General features: G+C 35.7%; 1 protein-coding gene across 1 annotated transcript in view; it reads right to left on the bottom strand.

Moving 5' to 3' along the window:
• Nucleotides 1–22668, bottom strand: part of Adam7 (ADAM metallopeptidase domain 7) — a 64548-nt gene that overhangs the window by 27000 nt on the left and 14880 nt on the right. The window contains exons 2-8 of the mRNA XM_074053327.1: nucleotides 12730–12836; nucleotides 11414–11517; nucleotides 7909–7985; nucleotides 4230–4308; nucleotides 2847–2923; nucleotides 1507–1696; nucleotides 204–257 (exon numbers count right to left, since the gene is read on the bottom strand). Of these exons, the coding sequence (XP_073909428.1) occupies nucleotides 204–257; nucleotides 1507–1696; nucleotides 2847–2923; nucleotides 4230–4308; nucleotides 7909–7985; nucleotides 11414–11517; nucleotides 12730–12836 (688 nt within the window). The remainder of the gene's footprint in view (nucleotides 1–203; nucleotides 258–1506; nucleotides 1697–2846; nucleotides 2924–4229; nucleotides 4309–7908; nucleotides 7986–11413; nucleotides 11518–12729; nucleotides 12837–22668) is intronic.

Raw genomic sequence — 22668 nt, 5'->3', positions numbered from 1 at the left:
GGAAAGGGAGTCTGGTCTGGATTATTCTGCTAAATTGTGAAAAGGCCAGGTAGTCTTTTATATTGCATCTATTTTGGGAAGTTAAAAACAAAAACTTGAGGGCAGACTGGAGTTCTGTTAGAATACATTTTTTTCTAGGATAGAATCACAACTATTATTTTATATGGATAAATAAAGAGTGAAATGTGCATCTGAAAACTTACCACATATTCATCAGCAACAACAAACAGCTCAACATACTTCTCTTTATTGGTGCTCTTGAAATTTATGGAAAATTCAGTAAAGTATGTTAACATTTTCACCTTAACAATTAAGTTGAAAGAATTCTAACATTTTAAAAGTAAGAAATGTTAATATTATTGATATCACAAGGCAAAGTAAATGAGTACATCTAATAATTCAATTAATTCATATAAAACCCCATCTTATTATGAAAACATGTGGTCCTATACACCAAATTTTAATAATTTTGAAGCAACATTTCATATTTGCAACCTTTTCTTGTTTTGTCTTTCAGGCCAATTAAGAATTATAAATTATCATGAATTCAGTTTTTAATATTTAGGGTTTCTTTTTCATTTACAAATTAAATGATTCATAAGTAAGCTCATGTAAAAATCACCCATCTATAGTGGAAAGCTAAATTTGACTGATAGTACTTACCATATTCCTCTTACGCCTCCCTCTGCCTCCCAAACACCTAAATTGTAGTAGATTTAATTCCAAAGAAATGTATAAATATGGCCAATTAAAAGTCTTTTCTTTTTAGAAAACACCAAGATCAGGAAATTGTTCTAAGTTTTCAGCTTTTGGTGGAAATGACCAAGATGCATGCATATTCTCCGAGGACAAACCAAAGCAAAGTTATTTAAAGCCTGACTAAGTCCTTCTTTTGTGGGATATATTATTATTAATTCATTGGGTTGTTCAATCAAGAAATACCTGTTAGGCATCGGTATGTTTCAGAAACCATCTGGAACATGAATGCGAGAGGATAAACACATAGCCTACCAGCTAATAACTAGTAGACAGTTAAGGTAACACGTAGTGGTTATTTGAAGTCTAAAACACAGAGGACTTAGCAATCATCTCAACAGAATCTGAACTTGTTATGACCCTTAAATGGAACATATGACCTAATGAAAGGGGAAGATCTAGCTTGTTGTCAGTAACTTCCCCAACAGTGGCAGGGAAGACAAGGAAAGACAACATTTAGGATAGATTCAGAACACTGAAAATTTCACTCTTCCAATCACTTACAGCCCTAATGACTCCAATCTGTACGGAGGATTGTAGACATCCTTCTTTCATAAAGTTGATGGGACAAATCGAGTTTACTGTAGAGAATAAATACTTTTCACATAGATATAAGATGTTTGAATTTCAAATTTCAGTGAGGTATCAAATTTAGAACAGCATATATATTGCACCAGCTGGACTCATATTCTCTTTCTTAGATCATAAAGGAAATAAGAGGTGTAAAGAGGATTTAAAAAGAGTACTCACTTCCATTTTGTGGTCTTCCTTACATTTAGTATCCCTTGGAACTGTTTTCTTAGTATAATTGAGCTCTGTGCAAGAATAATTGACAGCATATGGCACCTTTGTATTATATTTGAACACCAAATGCTCTCCCTCATCAGAGTATTTCACCGGTTCAATGAGAAACCTTTGATCATTTACTCTGAAGAATCCCCTGTGGAAATTGGAACACAATGTGTATTTGAGATCAATAATTATCATATTCCATTTTATTGACTGGATTTTTTTGTGTGTGCTAGAAATTAAACCCAGGACCTTGAGCATTCTAACATTCTACCACTGAGCTACATCCCCAGGAGCTGGCTGCATAGCTCAAGCTGGTCTTGAACTTGTAATCTCCTTCCTCAGCCTCCCAAATGCTAGAATGACAGATGTTAAACACAACACCTGGCTGACTTTACCTTTCAAGAAAGGGAAACTGCAAGGTTGAGATCTCATGAGAATGCAGTTGTGTATGTTTAGGTGGTGAAGAAATGAGATAACATGAAGCTTTAGATTGAATTAATAACTTATTCTAAGTCAATTTATATGGATTTTCAGAAGTTTCACAGGCCAATTTCTGCTTTGAATACAAGTAGAGTAGTAATTTCCACATGTCTTTGTCTCAGAGATTTTGCTAAAATTTTGTGAATTTCTTTGCCTATCACACAGAGTAAATGTACGAAGGTACAAATACCACTGTAAGGTAATTTTGTCACTGGAGAAGTTCTCATTCTTGACAATGCTGGGAACTACTTATAAGGAAAGTCCTTATAAGTGAGGATAGTTGTTCTTTGTTCTTAATCCCTCTATCTCATCTCATTTGTCCCAGAGTCTAAGATCTACAGAAAACAATAAGCTTTACTTTTTACCTCTTACACTTTATTCTTAGAGACCAGAAATAACCTCATTTAGTAAAAATTTGAATTATTAAAGCTCAGTCTTATAGTAGGAATTCACAGAACTAGCAGTCAAGCGACTCAGTTCTACCAATAGCAAATTGTGCAGAAGAGAGTCGCTGATTTCAGCATGTCCTGATCTCTAACACAGAGGATGGACTCGATGATGTCTAGGAACCCTTCATCAACACTGAGTCCCTTGATCATATTCTGAAAAAACGTCCTGCTGAGGGCTGTGCATCATGCATCTTGTTGTGAAATATGAGCATAAATCAGGAGCCTGAGCTCATACTCACAGCCGAACATACACAGAATCCCTAGCCCCATTATTTTTATATTTACCAGGGTTGGTTAAAAGAAATAAGTCAAAATATATCTTTAAAATTCATGGGAAAACTAAAAACATAGGCAGATATGTTGCCTTACCTCAAACCATTACAGGTGCTGATACTGGCAGCAGAGTCAAGTTCATGAATAATGGATCCTTGGTAAAAACAGTGATCCTAAAATAGAAGAGCTTATTAATAATAATTAATTATAAGTGCTGATACCATTAGATATTAGTATCTCTATTTTCTGTTCAGAAAGGATCACATACTTTCCATGCATTTATTTACTACATTCTTTCATTTAGAAATATTTGAGCTTGATTTAGAGGACTTTGGTCTTAATAACATGACGAAAAGCCAGGTATGTGTTCTTACCTCATAAATTAGTTTAAGTTGTGATACCAATTTTAAATATGACCCTTTTCCTTATAAATACGACTCCCTTAACCCATCTTCAAATCTTTGCTAAACTAGCCCTCTTGTGTTCATGTTATAATTTCCGCAGTTGCTTCTGAAACCAGGCCAAATTCTTGACCCTTCCTAAAATTAGATCTTGCTCCCCAACCAGTTCCCTTCATGCTTTTCTCTCTGCCTCTCTGCTTCAATCAATCTGGCAGTTTTATTACTCCTACTTGATGACTGGATTATAGTAATCCCACTCGGTGATTATCCCTCCCATCATCTCCATCTGTTCAATTAGTCTCTGTGAATGACACTTTCTGTGTCCCTCCAGGGACCTCACACTTTCACGAGATAATAATCACCCCCTGCATAAAAAAATGTTTTCTAGTTTTGTTTTGTGTTATTTTTCAGCATTGCATGTTGACTCAGGTCTTATTGGATTCTACAGTTGCTTTAAACAGAGGAAATAGCTTCTATTTGTTAAATTAAAACTTGCTTTTATCAAGTGAATAACGTTGACACTGGTTAGAAGGTCACAGACGGTATATTCTGGAAAGGAGAATAAAGGTAAAAATAGAATCTATATCCCTTAGAATAATACTCGTGATTAACACAAAAATTCTTTTTGGAGAATGAAGAGACCATGGCACTGGTGCATCAGAAGGACTGGTCAAGGAATTGCAAAAAGTCAGTTCCATGAAGGTGTTAAGGTTTTTTCATATGTTTAGATTTTATCCCTTTAACTTAACCCCAATCTCATCCAGTGCCTTATTGTTTCCTTCTTCTACTTACAACCATATTAAATGTAGAGAAATCAGCTTAGTAAAAAAATAAAAAATAAAGATGCATACATCCAGAAATGTGGTTTCTGGATTGCTTTGTAGGTAGTAATCAGCTTCCTATAGGGCTTAAAGGGTCATTTTTTCTAATATATCATCACTCAGTGAGAGCAGTCTATTCAAGACTCAGAAGAGATGAGTGATTTTTTAGGCAGTTTGTAGAACTGGAATTAGGATTCAAAATTATATCCACAAATAGCAGTTATAGAGAAGAGGTAGAGGAAGGTCTTGTAAGATACCATGATCTGAGGATGCCTGGTGAGCTCTTCTCCTTTTACGGTGTAGTATGTTTCACTGTAATTTGAAGCTAGGAACTCCCTGAAAAAGAGGGCAGTGGGGTAGTGAGATTTATTCGTTCTAAAAATCTAGCATGTAAAAGCAATTGTGTGTTAAGAAGCCTTCAGACTGACATCATAACTCAGCAAGGTCCTCTCCTGATAAGAAAAGTAGAAAAGCAACATCAAGCCCACTCAGATGAAAAGCATTTCTACCTAGATCTCACAGTTTTATAAAGGTTGTAGAAAAGTTAGAAAAAGAATCGGTAATTTTAGCAAAGCAGCATTTAAAAAAGAACTCCAGAGAAAATGTTAAGTAAAAATCTACCTAAAAGCCAAAATTAATGCAAAAGCAGGTGAAATATATATATATATATATATATATATATATATATATATATATATATATAAAATCCTAATTTTAATCTATGATTTTAGTGCATGGTAACTGAACAGCTACATGTTTAAACAGAAGTAGCATTATTCTTTGTAATAAATTTACAAAACAGGAAAGTACAGAGGAAATTATCCTGTATCCCACAATGGAGATAATACTCTTGTCAATATTGGCATGCCGTAAGTACTTTCTGCACAAGGGATGGGAAAACTTTCTGAGTTACTGCTAGAGTTTTCCTGCTTCTACACAGTCTCCTGCATCAAACTGAACGCAGCTAGTTTTGTGTGTTTTCATTCAGGACATCGATGCCACACAGAACTGAAGCACAAAGAAGGAAGTTATTAGTTCTTGTATACCACTGCAAACTAGACTTTTAAAACTTAAAACAGAAAGTCTTGGAGCTTAAGGCTCTTGAAATGTAAGCTTAGCTTTGTGACTTTCTAACATTTGATAATGATGAGTTCAAGACAGTCATCTGTAAATTACAGACTGACAAAAGTAAAAGAGAAGCCAGGTTACACTGTCCTCAACAGGCTCATGAAGACTGCCATTTCCCTTCACGATGTCAACTTTCTGCTCAGTGGTGTGCTGCAAGTTGCTAGTGAATCACAAGAAACTTAGTGAGTTATTCCTATTTGAGTCCTCATTCCATTATCTTCACCTTTCAGTTTTCTTATATGAATTTTATAACATCCAGAGATTTTAGCTGTAATTAGTAGAAGCAATAAGGAAAAGTATGTCTGCTTCATTTCTATGGAAGCATAAATTTTTGAATTTTATTTTTGAAATCAAAGTACATCAACTTAAAAAATTAAAGAACATATATCATATGTAATGTCTAGCTTTTAATGTTGTACATAATTATATATATATATATATATACATATATACAGTATCACTGTGCAGGGCTGTTAGACAATCACAAGTTATGCTTGCTATTACTTTAAATTTCAAAACATATACACATTGCATAATCACAATACATTTATCAGTGTTTGTGCCCTTGGTAGATTCAGTTAATCTAAGGACTAACCAAGATGGCAATTGATCACTAGTGCTTTCTTTAAATATTGAAATATGTAATATATAATAAAAATATTCAAATAGCCATAATAAACAATTTAAAGTAAGTAAGTCATAAAATTACATAGGATAAAAAGTATTATTTCTTAGATGAGAGGTATAAGTCTAAGAGTCCTATTGCACAGTATGATAACTAAAGCTAACAGCAATATATTGTTTACTTGAAATCTTTTAGCAGTAGATCTTAAGTATTCTCCCCATATAAACATGATAAGTATGTGAGGTAATGCAAATAATTAATTAACTAGATTCAGTTATTCCACAATCTACACATATTTCACAACACTATGCTATACTTCATAAATGTATACACTTTGTATTTGTCCTTTAAAAATAAAATAAAATAAACACACACACAAATTGCTATTCAACCATGGTGCTCCTGAGTGAAGATGATTTAAGACTGAATGCCCATGGCCACTTCTTGATCTCACCTTCAACATAAAAAACTTCTAGAAATACTTTGAAAACCAGTTTAAAAAATACTTCCTGACTTCATCAGGCAGATTTTGAGCCTTTTTTCTACTTTGTGTATTTCATACCTTCAAACAACTCCATTCTGATGTTTAGATAGTAGGTAAAGTGAACAAAAAAATCCAGCAATTCAAAGAAAGATCCAAAAGAAGGCTGAGAAGGAAGACCAAAGGAATAAATAACAGAGAAACAAACAAAATATCAACCCAGCCATATCAATTATATCATTTTATGTTAGCATCGATGTAAACATCTCAATTTAAAAAATCAGAAATTTACCAGGAGGGGTGATGCGTGTCTACAATCCCAGCTACTTGGGAAGCAGAGGTAGGAGGATCATGGTCCAAGGCCAGCTGGGGCAAAAATGGAAGACACTATCTGAAGAAAAAAAACTAACAGTAAAAGAACTAGTGGAATGGCTTAATGGTAGAGTCCTTGCCTAACAAGTGTGAGGCCCTGAGTTTACTCTCCCATAACACACACACACACACACAAACACACACCCCTGCAAACCAGAGATTGTCAGAATCTATTCAAAATGAAGAGCCAACTAAATGAGACAAATTTTAAATATAAAGACACAGATATAATGATAAAACAATGAAGAATAGCACATTATCCAAATAATGAACATATCTAGGCAAATTGCAAAGTGACTGATTCATTTACTAATGATTCCCAAACCAAGGTTATTATTTTTAAAAACTCATCACATGTTTTTGTAAGGTAGCTGCAAATAATAGAAAAACAAAATCATAAAAGTAATTCTGTTTAAAATCACCACAGACAGGAACTATCTAGAAATAAATTAAAGACATGTGAAGGCTTTACAGAATAAACACAAGACATACTTGGTTGGAATTAAAGAAGACATAAATGAACATAATCCTAAATGATTATTCAACCCCAATGTACTACCAACCACATCTCTCTCAAGTGACGTATAAATTCCATAAAAAATCCCAACCAAAATTATAGAAAACGCTTCCTAGAATTGATGAGGTGATTCTAAACATTTACAGAAATGCAAAGGACCCTGCATTGCGATCCTGGACAAGTAATTACTTCAATGCACCTACCTTATACCAATATTGTAGGAGATGAGAAGCAATGGCCAAGAAAGACACACAGAAATTGCTCAATAAATATTAGCTTCCTTCTTGCCGATAAGGTTAAAATGTGCAGAATTTGAACATATTGTCAGTATGGTTATGGTTTTAGGCTTGTATTTCTGGACATTTGTCTAGTGCGGGATTCAGACTGGAGGGATTCTTTTTTTCTGTATTGTTTTGTTCTGTTTTAAGCTAATAAAGCAGAGTCTCAGTTCTCTAAGAGTTCCACCCTTGTGTTCCACTTAACATTTGACAAATCAGTTTAAAAAACATGTTTTTCAAATAAATTTCTTTTGTTGTACTAAATTCAAAAAGTACTGACGTTTCAAACTGTTTCTTAGAGTAATGTTTGGAGTCCAAAGAACTCCAAGTACTAAAAAAATAGGAACTAATTCAGGAACTGGAGAACAGGATCTACAGTCATCTTTAAGAGAGGAAATGGGCTAATATTTGAAGAGGAAGAATGCATGAAATACAGCTAACAATGACTTGAATTCACTTTACTGATAGTTTATACAAGACCTTGGCTGTCACAGACAACTAAATCTATAAGGTATTAAATTATAGAACAACTTACCTTGATCTTAGAAGGTGAAGGATTAAGGTTTTTCTACTTAGTTTTATTTCATACAACAATTCTTCTTCATATGCTTCCTATAAAACAAGATCTGTCATGGAACTTCATACTTGCTTCTTTAGTGCCTGCTGGGGTGGGCGGTGCCATTGCAGCAGAAGGACCTTGCCCACCCTGCACATCCTCACCAGTTCTTTCGAGAATAAATATGAATAAAATGGAATTTAAAGTAAGCTAGTATTATAAGGAGGAAGTTTACTCAAGTTCTCCCTCATATGTGGACATTAGATCAAGGGCAAACACAACAGTGGGATTGGACTATGAGCACATGATAAAAGCGAGAGCACACAGGGGAGGGGTGAGGATAGGTAAGACACCTAAAAAATTAGCTAGCATTTGTTGCCCTTAACGCAGAGAAACTAAACAGATACCTTAAAAGCAACTGAGGCCAATAGGAAAAGGGGACCAGGAACTAGAGAAAAGGTTAGATCAAAAAGAATTAACCTAGAAGATAACACACACTCACAGGAAATTAATGTGAGTCAACGCCCTGTATAGCTATCCTTATCTCAACCAGCAAAAACCCTTGTTCCTTCCTATTATTGCTTATACTCTCGCTACAACAAGATTAGAAATAAGGGCAAAATAGTTTCTGCTGGGTATTGAGGGGGTGGGGGGGAGAGGGAGTGGGCGGAGTGGGTGGTAAGGGAGGGGGTGGGGGCACGGGGAGAAATGAACCAAGCCTTGTATGCACATATGAATAATAAAAGAAAAAAAAATTTTAAGTGGGCACGGGGCATTGTGTGTGTGTGTGTGTGTGTGTGTGTGTGTGTGTGTGTGTGTGTGTAACGTGAAGGATGCCTGTGGGGTCAGTTGGAGAGTCGAGTGAGCACGTAATAAAAAAAAAAAAATGGAATTTAAAGTAAGCTAGTATTATAAGGAGGAAGTTTACTCAAGTTATTTTTTAATTAAAATTTTCAAAGGGCTTTTATTTTTCAGTAATAAAATGAAATGAAAAATGCATATTGACCCCTCATCCACAAATTACTATATACACATTGTTTATATAGTAAACAATTTTATGTGTACTGTTTTGTAATCTCCACTTTCACTCAATAAATCTTGACCATCTTCTATTCTCATAAGTGTTCTTTTTATGAGAGTGTTTTATTATCATTAATAAGTCTTTTACGGCTTCAAAGCACAATGTGCAATCTGGTTGTAGGTGTTCATGATAGCTAGAGTTTCACTGTCAACAAGATGGGAAAATGGATTGATATTGACATGATATCCTGAAGAAACAAAGTGCAAATTCAGATCTTCACTAACACAATTTATGGCAGCTCCTGCATGAATAGTACCACCAGTCATACCTATTACTGGTGAATTTCCTTCTTACCAGGAACAAATATTATCATCAATAAGTCTTTCAATGAAATGATAACTTACTGTGACACTCTGTTTTCTTTGCTAACCATTGGCATTGATATCTTAGTGTATTTAGTTCTTGTGGCTTTTATATGAATTCCTGATTCATGTCTTTTCACCACTTCCTTCTGTGTTATCTCATTTCTTTATGATTCATAAAAATTTTATAGTTTGCTGTTTACAGTTGCTGGTCACATGTCCTGCACATTTCTCTTCATTGTTCATTTATTTGACAGCTGTTACTTCAAGCATACTGGTAGTAATGACAATTGATTGGTACACAAGTTGGAGGTCTCTGGCTTCATAGAAGCTCCAGCTTGGCAAAGAAGAAAACCAAATAACCAAGTAATTGACAAGTATAATAATAGGAGAAATACAAGTGCTCTGCCAGAAGTGTAGAAAGGAGGAGTTGGAGGAGGGGACAGTACCTGTAAAGTCCCCAAGGTAGGAGGAGCGTGGCATTGAGGAGTAGGGAGAAGTTGAACAATGCAAGGAAAAGGTGAAAAAAGGAGCTAAGTAAGCACAGCCTAGCAAGTCAAGGATTTAGACTTTTTCCAAAGAGAGAACAGAATCAAAAGGCTTAGGAGAAATATGCAGAGATAAGCAAGGTATTTTAGAGAGGTTACTTAGTACAAATAATGGGTCTGCAAAAAAAACAAATAGTATTGTGCACCTTGGACAAGGAAGTCACTTAGAGGTTGGAGATGGGATGCAGGAAATTTAAGGAAATATTTATATATGAGAATCTATTTCACGATTGATGGGGTGGCACCCAAGAGAAGTGAGGAATGAGCCCATGTTTGTGGTTTAATTTGTTTAGCTGTGCCACTTCCGTAAGAGGCTCTGAAAAGAGGTAACATTTAGGTGTGGAGAGGGGAGTTTTGTATTTGTTGACTGTGAGATGTGCAGAGTTAGGGTTTTTTTGATTGTAAGTTTAACAATGAGGTGTTCATCATAAAGACACAAAATTCTTGGATGTGCAGGTAAGAAAATAGGTGCTTGATTAAATAATAGGGATTGAGTCAAATACATCAACATTACCAGCTATGTGTAGGTGTTTGTGCTCAGGTGTGTGTTGTGTGTATGTGTGCATGTGTAACATTGGGACCTTTGAATATTTGAGTATAGATTTTATATTAACTAGTATTAAGAAATTAATGGTAATACTGTATATTTCTAATCTTATCACTGATATTTTTTAAATAAACCTGCTTTCATTTTTATTTTAGAATTTATTTAGACTTGCAGAATGCTTAGAAAGTCAGTACTGAGTTTCCATACACTCTGCACCCAGGCTTCAATATTGTTAGCATCTTATATTACCAAAGTTTATTTCTCACAGTAACAAACCAGGAGTGATCTATTACTGATAAAGTCCATATTTATCCATATTTCCTTAGGGATTACCTAATGTCCTTTTACACTTTCAATCTCATCCCAATTCCACATTAGCCTTACTGTAGTGTCTCCTTCAGGTGGGATCTGTGCACCACTGCTGGAGAAGGGAATGTCTATAGAAATTATTTGACTCTTGTGGATGGGAGCTTTGACTATCCTCAAACATTTATTTACTTATTCAATCATTAATTATGTCAGTATGGGCATTTGGGTCTGAATATATATTTCATATTCTAGTATAAGGTCAGATTATTTATTTGTAATTGAAATTGTCCCAGGTTTGGCTCTTGGGAGTTCTTTTTGTCAATTCCTGAGTTCTTTTGATATGCCCCATCAATGTGAATTTGGAGTTTACTTGGATTTTTATTTTGGGGACACTTCCTAGCACTACAAGAAGCTCTTGTCTCATCTTGTGTATTTCCTGTCCCCATCCAGGCTCATTTGTAGATTCATAATGGGACTTTTAATATCAGTCTTGACTAAATCTTAAGACAATATCTACAAGAAGAGTCCACCTACTAACCTCCTGAAGGGTCATTTACCCCTGAGCACATACTGTAGACTGAATGAGAGAAAAGTTCAGAGTCCTCTCTTCCTATTTGCTTCTGGTTGGAGCCAGAGGCAGCCTTCTGCAGGCCTGTGTAACAATACTATGTCTTATTTATTAAATCAAAGCTTATACCGGTATGTCAAAATCGTGGGTGTATCCAAGATCTCTCTTGTGAATCAGAGGAAGTCTTTTAGGATGTATCAGTTCTTGACCCTCAACTCCAAGGATTATCTTTTCTAAAAAAGAAAAGAAAAATTCATCCAATACCAACATTCATCCACAGTGACTGGAATCGAGAATTGTTCTCACACAGTTCACGTGATTCCTGTTGCAGCCCCATTTGTACACATCTCTTTCTCATTTTAAAGGCAAGGACACTGAGGGGATATTTACAAATTGGAAACATATAAACAAAACTGTTAAGAGGGCAAAGACAGAGTATCTCTTGTCTTCTTCTATACTTTCACCTTGTTCTGCAGTTGTCACCTTTGTCATTTTATTCCTTCATGCCAGTGTCTGAGTTATGCCTCCTGCAAAGCCTGCACTGAGTGGCCTATTTCAACATAAACCACCATCTTTTTTTCCTTTAAGGAAAATTTGCATTTGAAGTCTCAGCTCCCATTGATAAGTATAAGGCTTTCACTTGTTAGAGAATTTTAGAGAGTCCCATGTTTGTGCTAAATATTATTTGTTTCCTGTCACACACACAGCTGTGGGTGATCCCAGATCTTAGACAGCAATGAAGAGGAAAGCGCCCAGGCTTTGGGGGATATGCGCCAATTCGAATCCAGGTTTAACCGGTTTATCAGCTGAGTGGCTATGGTTAGCAAATCTAATCTCTTTGGTCTTCAAATATGAGTCTCATTTTCCTTACCTGTAAAGTGGAGATAGTAGTATTGGCTTCTGAACATCCTGTGGCACAAAGTGGCTAATGGCTAGCACACTGCCTGCCATATTGTCAGTATTTAATAAGGTCTATTCCTTCCCTCTCACTATGTGTGGAGTGCTGAAGAGTGATAGGGTATTTCACAGAATCACCAAATGTCATGATTAGTTATAACCTAGTCCAAGCCCTACGCTATGTTCTCAACAGAATCACCAATGTATAATTAATGTTTTATCATATACAATTTGAACCTTGTTGCGAATGACATTATGTTCCAGCCTAATAAGAAAACCTTGATAAAAAGAGAAAGACATACCTTTAGTCTGAGAAATGAGTAAAATCGTCAATAATATACACCCGGGAGACATTCTGAATGTCTGGTAGAAGAGGGACACAGACACTTGAGCAAAGCTGTGTTCCACTATCAGTGGTTCTGCTACAAGGATGAAGAATCTGGCAAAGAGATGGGCAGTTTTGATCCAGCACAAGGAAATGCTCCTACATCCAGGTACACAACTTGCTCAGTGCTTGAGGCTAAACTTGGGGGTTGGATATCATGTACCAATTAAAGACAACCATGAGGCGGTGGTGGTGGCGGTGGAGGTGGGTTTGGCATAGATTCCTACTTCTACTCGGCTACTATAAATATTATTTGAGATGTTATTAAAGCTTCAAAAGTGAAAAGTCAAAAATACCTTAAAAAATTGCAGAATATTTAGAATATGCTTGGATTGAAGAAACTGAAGTCCTTGCTATATAGAACACATGTAAAAGCCATAAAGGAACATTTGATAAAATAAGACAGGTTAAATTGAAATTTTATAGATGCCATAATCATATATTAATTAAAAGTGAAAGACAAACAATAACTCCAGAAATGTATACAACATACGTAATGAAAGGTGGGAGTAAGTATATTTACTATACAGCACTGTTTCAAATTAATACAAAAATAAATACTAATAGACAAATATACAAAGGCCAGGGACAAACCTATTTCTTTGCGTTCTCATGTGGTGTCATTACAACAGTAGAAGAAATGTTCCACTGCCCATATGATCCCTTTGTCTACAAGGCACAATCTGTTATCTTCCCCAGCTCACGATTTTTCTCTAAAATTTCCAGAAACTAAAGGAATCTATGTCACCCAGGAGCTTCCTTGTGCTGCTTAAACAAGCTCAAGACTCCCTTTTGAAAAATCCTACTTTCAATCCTGTATTTCATGTGCTCCTACTATATCACTTTTTTTTTTTTGTCAATTCCTTAAGCTAAACCTCTTGTAAGGTTGACCTTGACTGCTTGTGGCAATTTTCTGACTTCCAACTCATCCTGACACATTCTAGTTATGATACCTGCCTTTGTTATGTTATTGAAATAGTGGACTAATGTTTCCAGTGACTTAATTGTTTCTGTATCAATGGATATTTTGATTCCTCATCTTGCCCTCTTAATATCTGGTACTGATGCCCACACACTATCCATAAAATATTCTGTTTAGCTCCCTTGACATAGTCTTCTTAATTTTTTGCTAGCTCTTTGGCAACTTGTAGACATATCCTCTTCCAACCAGCCCTTACATCTTGAAGTTCTTTGAGGTGTTTTCCTATACCCTCTTTTCTTCTATGTTTGCTTCAAAACCATCTCATCTTCAGTTACTGTTTAATTATCTCTATCTGATTTTATGTTTCCAGCCATATGAGCAAGAGACCTTCACAGACAACTTTCTATGCAACCTTTTCATTGGGAAGACGCAAAGCTTCTGCAAGCTCCCTGCAGAAAGAATAAAGTACTTCCTCCCTGCAATTTGTTCTCTGCCTCAGCTAACGATGCCACAATCCATATAGCATTGCAGCTCTGGAAGTCACTATTGTAATTGCATCCCTCATAATCAATTCATCATCTAGTTTGTTTATTTTACCTCCCAAAAGCATACTGTCTACCTCCTTCCAACTTTTCTGCTTACATCTTAGTCCAAATTACCCAAGATTCTCTTTGGTCACACTCTACCAAGTGAAATCTTTTTGAAATGTAAATCTGGTCATGTCGTGTGTCAGGTAAAAATGCTTCCATCGTTTTTTTACTGGTCTCAGAAAAAGTCTCACTTGTCTTTAAATTCCCCAAAGCTAAATTCTTGTCACTCATTAACTCTATAGCATTGGGCAAGCTATGAAACAGTTCTTACCTACCAAATGGGTGTGATAGAGATGGCATGATTAGAAAATGAATCTGTGCTGACAAGCAATCTTCTCTTCTCTGATTCATGCACTCTCTATCTCTTAATTGGCCCTTTTGTATCTTTCTTCTCTCCTTGACCCTCTAAATAGCTTCTTCTTTAGTCTTATCTGATCTCTTTGCTGTCTAATCACTAAGAAAAAAATAAGCCATCAGGAGAACTCTCAAGTTCATCCACATGTGTTCCATCATAGATTAGCTCTGTCTTGTTCTGTGGGTGTCGGATATGTGGATCACAACACATGATCATTTTTCTGTACATGAAGAGAAGACTTCTTTTATTCCACTCTCCCCTCTACCCAGCTACTACCTATTCTTTACATCTTCTGATAGTAAAGCTTCTCGAAGGATGTGTCTACAGTTGGTCTCCAGTTTCTCTCAGACTTTTTAATCCCTCACTCAACAAAGTAGGTTTTGTCAGTATTGCCAATGATTTGCATATATCTAAATTCTGTGGTTGATTCTCAATCCTCATACACTTTGGCTTTTTAGCAGGATTTGATCCAGGATCATTTCCATCTTTTGGAAAGAGTTTAGCTCTCTGAACACCATGTGTCTCCTTCATGCTTACTCCCTGCTTCTTCTTAATCTCCTTCATTGGATCTTCCAAGGAAGTTGTTCTCTTCCTAGGGTCTAAATACTGAAGATTCCCAGGGCTTGATTCTTGAAACTTCTTTCTATAGTAAGGTAATTCTCTTCCAATCTTTTTGCTTTTGATATCATTTTATAAAATAATGGGTGCCAAATTTATTTATCTAAACGTATCCCTGAATTTTAGACTCATAGAAACAACTTTCTTTTCAACATCTTCACTTGAATATCTAGTAGATATCTCCAACCCAGGTAAAAAGCCAGATTCCTACTCTTGCCCTCCTGACTTGGTATTTTCACAGTCTTTTCATCTTAGATATCACATCTCTGGGCTTTCAGTTCTCAGGAGTCACCCTTGATTCTTTCCTGACAGCTTATGTCTCAACCATCATCAAATCTAGCTGGCTCTACCCTGAAAAGATGCCAAAGATATGATCACTTTTCACATTTATTTCTACCATGCTGATTCTAGGCATCATCATTGCTGGCCTAGCTTATTGAAATAGCCTTTTAATTTATCTTATTACTTTTCTCTTGGTCCTTTACCATGTATTATCTATGTATCATCCAAAATGATCTCATAAATATATATCACATTATGATTCTTCTGTCCAAATCTCTTCAATGGCTTCCCATATGAGTAATATTCAAAGTCCTATAAAGGTCTACAGGATCTACATGACCTCACTTGACTTTCTCTGACTTCACGTCTTACTCCACTTCTCACTCACTCTGAGCCAATTTCCATGTGTCCTTGAGTATTTAAGCAGTATGCCAAGCACATTCTTCTTCAAGGGTTTTTTCCCACTGTTCCTTCTCTCTAGGATGCCCTCCTCCAGGTTAGTCATAGGTCTTGCTTCCTCTGTTCTTTTAAGTGTCTACTCAGTGAGGTCTTCTCCAAGCACCTTATGCAAAATAGACCTTTCCATTCCTACCCAAGCACTATGACCTTCTGTGGCCTTTTATTAATCACCATTTGAAATGCCATATATTTGCTTATATTTTCTTTTTTAACTGCTCGACTCTCCTCTCCTTAAAGATGTAAGCTCTATGAGAACAAAGATTTTGTCTGTTTTGTTCAACAGTGCATCTTCAGGGCCAGGAACAGTAGATTGTCAACAGGGTTTTAGTGAATGAATGCATTGATATAGTTACAAACTTGAAAAAAATAAGTAAACTGTTATTGTTCTAGTTTTTAGATATGAGGCGTTTATATAGTAAAACAAATAAAGTACACACTCAGAAACACATCACTTGAGTTCGATTCCCAGCATGTAAACATTCTACTTGTAAATTTCCCACAATATCTGATTTTTCTGAGCCTCAGTTTTTCATACCCCCAATGAAGATAACAATACTCTAGCTTCAGCAAAGTAGCAGGATACAAAATCAATTTACAAAAATAAGTAGCCTTTCTATACACCAACAATGAACAAATTGAGAAAGAATATAGGAAAATAATTCCATTTACAATAGAAAATAAAATAAAAAAATACTTAGGAATAAACTTAACAAAGGATGTGAAAGAATTCTACAAGGAAAACTATGAACCACTGAAGAAAGAAATCAAAGAAGACTGCAGAAGATGGAAAGATTTCCCATGTTCATGGATTGGAGAATCAGTATTGTGAAAATGGCTATATTACCAAAAGTAATCTACGCATTCAATGCAATCTCCATCAAAATTCCAATGGCATTCATCACAGAAATTGAAAAATCATTACTGACATTCATTTGGAAGCAAAAAATGGACCTCGAATAGCCAAGGCAATACTGAGCAAAAAGAGCTAGGGTGGGGGTATCACAATACAAGACATCAAAGTATACTACAGAGTCATAGCAATAAAAACAGCAAGGTACTGGCACAAAAACAGATATGTAGAACAGAATAAAAGACCAAGATATGAATTCAAGCAGCTACACCCACCTGATTTTTGACAAATGTGCCAAAAACAAATGATGGGGTAAAGATGGCCTCTTCAACAAATGTTGTTGGGAAAACTAGATTTCTGCATGCAGAAAACTGAAATGAGACCCTGTACAAATATCAACTCAAACGGGATTAAGGACTTTAATACAAGACTTGAAACTTTGAAGCTAGTGTGGGAAATAGCAAGGAATACACTGGAATTAACAGGCATAGGCAATGACTTCCTAAGTAGAACTCAAATGATTCAGCAACTAAGACTGAATCATTGCATGAATATTATCTGATTACATCCTTATACATTTTCTTCCCAGAAATTTTGAATACATCATTGAAACAACTGTAATCCAAATGATCATCTGTACCAGGAGAATTTTTTGACAGTTTCTCAGGTCAATTAGAAGAGATAGTTGAAGGCCCATAATCCAATGGACTTGACCCTTCATGAAGCAATTGTCAGCCTCATTCACACTGACAGTTAAACAGAACATTTGAAGTTGTGTGATGGGAAGTAAGTTGACTTCTTTGTCAAAATTGTGAAAAATAAAAGTCTAATTGGAATTGTCACTAGGAATTCCTCCATGTATAACGAATACATCCTAATAAAAAATTTATAAAATAGAATTTTTCAACCAACTTGTAAAATGTCTACCATGGAATCTCAATTATTTATACTGTCATGTTAAGTTATAAGGATTTCAAGCACTGTCTGATGTCTTGATTTAGCCACTATCTGAAGTACTATGAATTTACTTATTTAAACTAACTTTCTAGTAGATCAACACTTTAAGGAAATCCACAAAAGTTTTTGTAACTTATTCAAGCTACATATAAGTGGAAATCAGAAATTATAGGAAAATTTCTACTTGGTTCCATGTTCTTTTTATTATCTGCTAGGATATCTTTTTTTTGAACGAAGGAGAAAAGCTTACTCTTTCTACAATAGCTGTATAATCAGTCTTTCAAATGTGAAGAACATTACTCCTAAATTCTAAATTCATTGGTAGAAGATAGTGAAAAATGAGGATTTTTATGACTAGTCTATAGTTCTCTCTATCTCTCAGGTTGTAGCAGCATTCTGTATGTAAATTAATGAGTTCACTGAAGTATACAAAGCTTTTCTTACAAACAATGAGTCCTGAAACAGATTTCCATTTCAAAGAACTCTGTGGAATCTAAAATATCAAACAAAAGGAGATTTTAGAGAGGATTAAGCAAGTGTTTTGTTCCTGCTTATTTCTCTGCCGGAAATCAGTGATGGTACCTCTCTCAAAAGTGCTCTAATTGACTCCTATCTATGAAGAATTCAGAGGTTGTAGATTTTTGCATTCATTCATTACCACTTGATTGAGCTCCTTACAAAATTATCAATTGATGGCATTTGCCTTTGAGGCCTTCTGCTTTGTCCAGACCCGGCCCTTTCCCTCATTTTATCTCTCTCAAACCCCTGATGCCGCTTCAGGCCTGCCTTCCTAAGATGCTTTCTCTTGAGGGCCTTCTTAAAGAGGTAAAGGGGTGGATCCATGAGCTGCAGGCTCAGGAAGAATGTCAGAAGCTAAAGAATACATCAGATGGAAAGCAGCCCGCTCTACAGATCCAAAATGCTTACCATCATACAACCATTGGAAAGAGAAACGTGAAGAAAAGTGCAATGCATTTCAGTGAATGAAGAGAAAAAAATGAAGAAAATTGTCTTATTCAGATGAAATTGTCCTATAGAAATCCTAGGATAAAATTAAATCAAGAAAGCAATCCCCTTTACATTAACTACCAAAAAAAAAAAAAACCCTTAGGAATAAATTTAATCAAAGAAGTGAAATACCTCTACAATGAAAACTCTAAGTCATTGATGTAATAAAGAGGGCATAAAAAATGGAAAGACTCCCCATGTCCTACTACCAAAAGTGACCTATAGATTCAACATAAGCTCTATCAAAATATCAATGACATTCTTCACGGAACTAGAAAAAAAATCATAAAATTCATATGGAACCACATGCACAAAATGCAACAATTGGATTTTCAAAGCAATCTGAAACAAAAAGGACAAAGCAGGAAGCATGGCACTACCTGACTTCAAAATATGTTCCCAAATTCTAGCAATCGTAACAGCATGTATTGGCATAAAAGAAGATGGAATAATGGGACACAATAGAGAGCCTAGAAGTAAACTCAGCATGGACAGACAACTGATCCTCCACAAAGGTCATAGGAACACACACTGGGCAAAGGGTAGTCTTCAATATATTGTGGTTGGAAGATGGAATTGGTACATGTAGAAGAACAAAACTATGCTCTATTTCTTATCATATACAAAAATTAATTCAAAATGGATTAAAGATGTGAACATAAGCCCTGAAACTGTGAAGTTACTAGAAAAAAGCATAGGAGAAATGCTTCAGAACATTGGAATAAAAAGCATTTTTTTGGTAAAACCCAGAGAATAGAAACCAAAAGCAAAAACAGACTAATGTGATTCCATAAAATTAGAAAGCTCTGCACAAAAATGGAAACATTTACCAAAGAGAAGAAATAACTTACAGAATGGGAGAAAATATTTGCAAATAACACACCTAAGATAAGGTTAAAATTATAATTTTTTATTTGACTCTAAAAGAAATACTATAAAGTACCAAAGTCACATTAATGAAGAACATCTTGTAGATTCAGAAGTCAATCAGAGCCTATTAAGTACGTCTTCTGTGCACTGAAAAGAACACCATATTCAAAATCAGGGGCTCTGTGTTCTCCTGTAACTAATTAAGCTTCCTTTGGCAAGTCACTATTTCTTTGGGCTCCAATGCCTTATGTATAATTTAATTCAGATTGTTATAATGTTTGTTCTCTAGGTTCTTTTAAATATCAAGATGCTATCCTTCCATGTTTTTACTATTTTTTTCCCTTTTCATAGACATTCTTCATTGTAAGTAGAAACTTTCACCTAAGAAATGACAAATAAAATATAATAACAAAAAATCATGGGCTTTTTATCACTTTCAAATTTTCCATTTAACAAATGGAAAATCATAAGTTTGTTGATTAACATGCACAGTAAGTGTCTATAATAAATGCAATAAGAGCCATAAAAAATGACTCATTCAGCTGCCTAAAGGGACAAGGTTATTCCTGGGGAATGGTAGAACCGCAATAAATAAAATGTATAACTTCACTTTTCATTCTCGTAATCACATTGATTATTAAGTGGCATTGAATGATTTACTTAATATTTCTAGAGACTTGGTTTCCCCGTTGTACAGCAGAGGTCGTTGTGATTTATAAATAGAATAATTATGTAAATGAAATAAGATAGTCAATAAACACTGTATAACATAGATAACTCTTGATTTTCTCAAAAGGCTGACATTATTTTCACTTTCAATTTAATTCTGTTTTATTACAGCTTGAAAAAAATACACTAAATTCGGAGAGATCAAAATGGCTTAAATAGCACAGACTGAAAGCCGGATGGTGACAGAGTATGAAAGGCAGCATATTCAGATTTTTTTCCCCTATTGGATGAACAAGCTCAAGGTAATCGCATTAAATGTTTCTATTCCTAAGCCCCACATTCCTACAGGTCAAAGTCATATCTTCTCACGCTTCATCAGCCAATTACTCCCCAATTTTAATCTCAGCTGATGACTTTTTTTCCCTTTTTACTAAAAAAATAAGGCAATCAGAAAACAGCTCCTCCAACTTTCCACCACCACACCTACCCAGCTTCCTGTTGGTGCCCATGTCCTCTCACCACTTCACCATGGCTGAGGATGAATGGTCACTGCACCACCTTACTGTACACTGCACCTTACTGTACACTGCACCCTTACTGTACACTGCACCCTTCAGCTCCCACAGCACTCCTCCTTCATCTCCTGTCTCTCTCCATAGTGGAGAATTTCCATAAGTCTGTAAACAAGTTCTAACCTCCTTCATCTTTAAACACATTATGGTCACTCTCTTGGGCTCCCATCCACTTCTAGCAACCTCAACATTTTTCAAAATGCTCTTAAAAATTAACAATAATCACATTCCCAGTCATGCTCCTCATTCTCTCTTTAAGCCACTTCATTTTGGGTGTTTGTCCTTACTTCTCCACTAAACTTCCTCATCAAGGTCACCAGTGATCTCGAGATTTTAAATTCAATGGCCATTTCTTAGCTGTACTGACTTCATTTTACTTCTCGGTCATGTTTTGTTTATTACAAACCATTTCTTTTTTTTTTAATACATTTTATTTTCTTGACTTTCAGCCCAGATTTGTCTCCTTCATTGCCTGCTCCTTTTCACTTTTTCTCTACTCATTTGTCCCCAAGTCCAAGATCTTTAACACTGGAGAGGTCCCCGGACTCATTCCTCTCACTTGTTGCCTGTTCTGTCTATACTTACTCCTTTCACACATTGCATGTCTTAACTATTGCTATGCTGCTGATACTAAGTTCATATGATCTAGAAATATTTCCCTGACATCACTTATCTTTTCATTGCCTTCATTTTGATGTCTAATAGCTGTCTCAAATTTAATATATGCAAAGACAAAACTCATGGTCTTATGCCCCAAACTCTTCCTCCAAGTGTCTCTCTCATCTCAGGTAAATGACAGCACTGTCAGTCTACCTACCTGAGCCAAAAACACGGAAGTCATTTTGGACATCTTTCTTTCACTCAAGCTCTATCCATAGTCTGACAGGAAATCCTACTGTCTCATCCCTCAGAATACATCCAGAATCTAAGCATTTATTTCCTCCACTGCTACCACTCTGAAAAAAATCCATATTTAGCTCTCACCTGAATTTCTTCAACAACCTCCTTACCTATCTGTGGTTTTATAGACTTCTCTGGCATGATTCTATTTTCCAAATACCAGCCAATCAGTCATTTAAAATGGATGCAATTCCATATCATTTCCCTAAAATCTAACTGTGAACAGAACTTGAATCCTTTGTCATGATCTACAATTTCCTGCATGCTCTGATGTCTGCTACTCTGGCTTCATCACTTACTCTTCTCCTTAGCCCTCCTTGGCTATGCTGACATTCTTGCTGAAGGCCGAATTAATAAGCCAGCATGCCACCACAGCAGGGCTCCATCCTCATGGCTATATCCCTCATCTCTTTCCATTCTTTCTCAAATGTTAACTCTTCAGCAAGACTTTCCTGTGTTCAGAAAGACCAATGGTTCCTACTCTGTTATAGATTTTACTCCCTTCACATATATACATCTAAACACTTCTTATTCCCCTCCCAGCTTGGTTTGTGCTATAGTATGTCTTATTGCCTGGCCAACAAAGACTTACTTATTTATAGTCAGGCACCATGAAATATTTCAATCAATAAGGGATTGCACATATGGCAGTGATCCCATAAAGTCATTACGAAGCTGAAAGTTCTTATCTCTAAGTGGTACTGTAGCCATCAGAGGCACAGTGGTGTCATTAGCACAATAGCTTGCTCATGTATTTGTGGTGATGCTGACATAAAGAAGTCTCCTGCACTGCCAGTCATATGAAAGTATAGCATGTCTAATTATATACAGTAGTAATATTTGATAATGGTAATAAGCATCCATGTTACTAGCCTGTGGGTATTACTATACAGTGAAGGCAAAGAAATACTTCTGGGTTATATGAATTTGGCAAGACTTGTACTTATAATCATTTTAGTATACTTCATCTACTTATTAAAAAAGAAGTTTACTGGCAAACCATATGCCATGTTACAGGTGCAGCAACCTTATACGTCTCGTGTTGTGGGA

This window comes from Castor canadensis, chromosome 14 (assembly GCF_047511655.1).
Source record: "Castor canadensis chromosome 14, mCasCan1.hap1v2, whole genome shotgun sequence".
NCBI classification, from domain to species: Eukaryota; Metazoa; Chordata; class Mammalia; order Rodentia; family Castoridae; genus Castor; species Castor canadensis.
The sequence above is the reverse complement of the archived record's forward strand: the minus strand, read 5'-3'. Positions and strand labels throughout refer to the sequence as shown.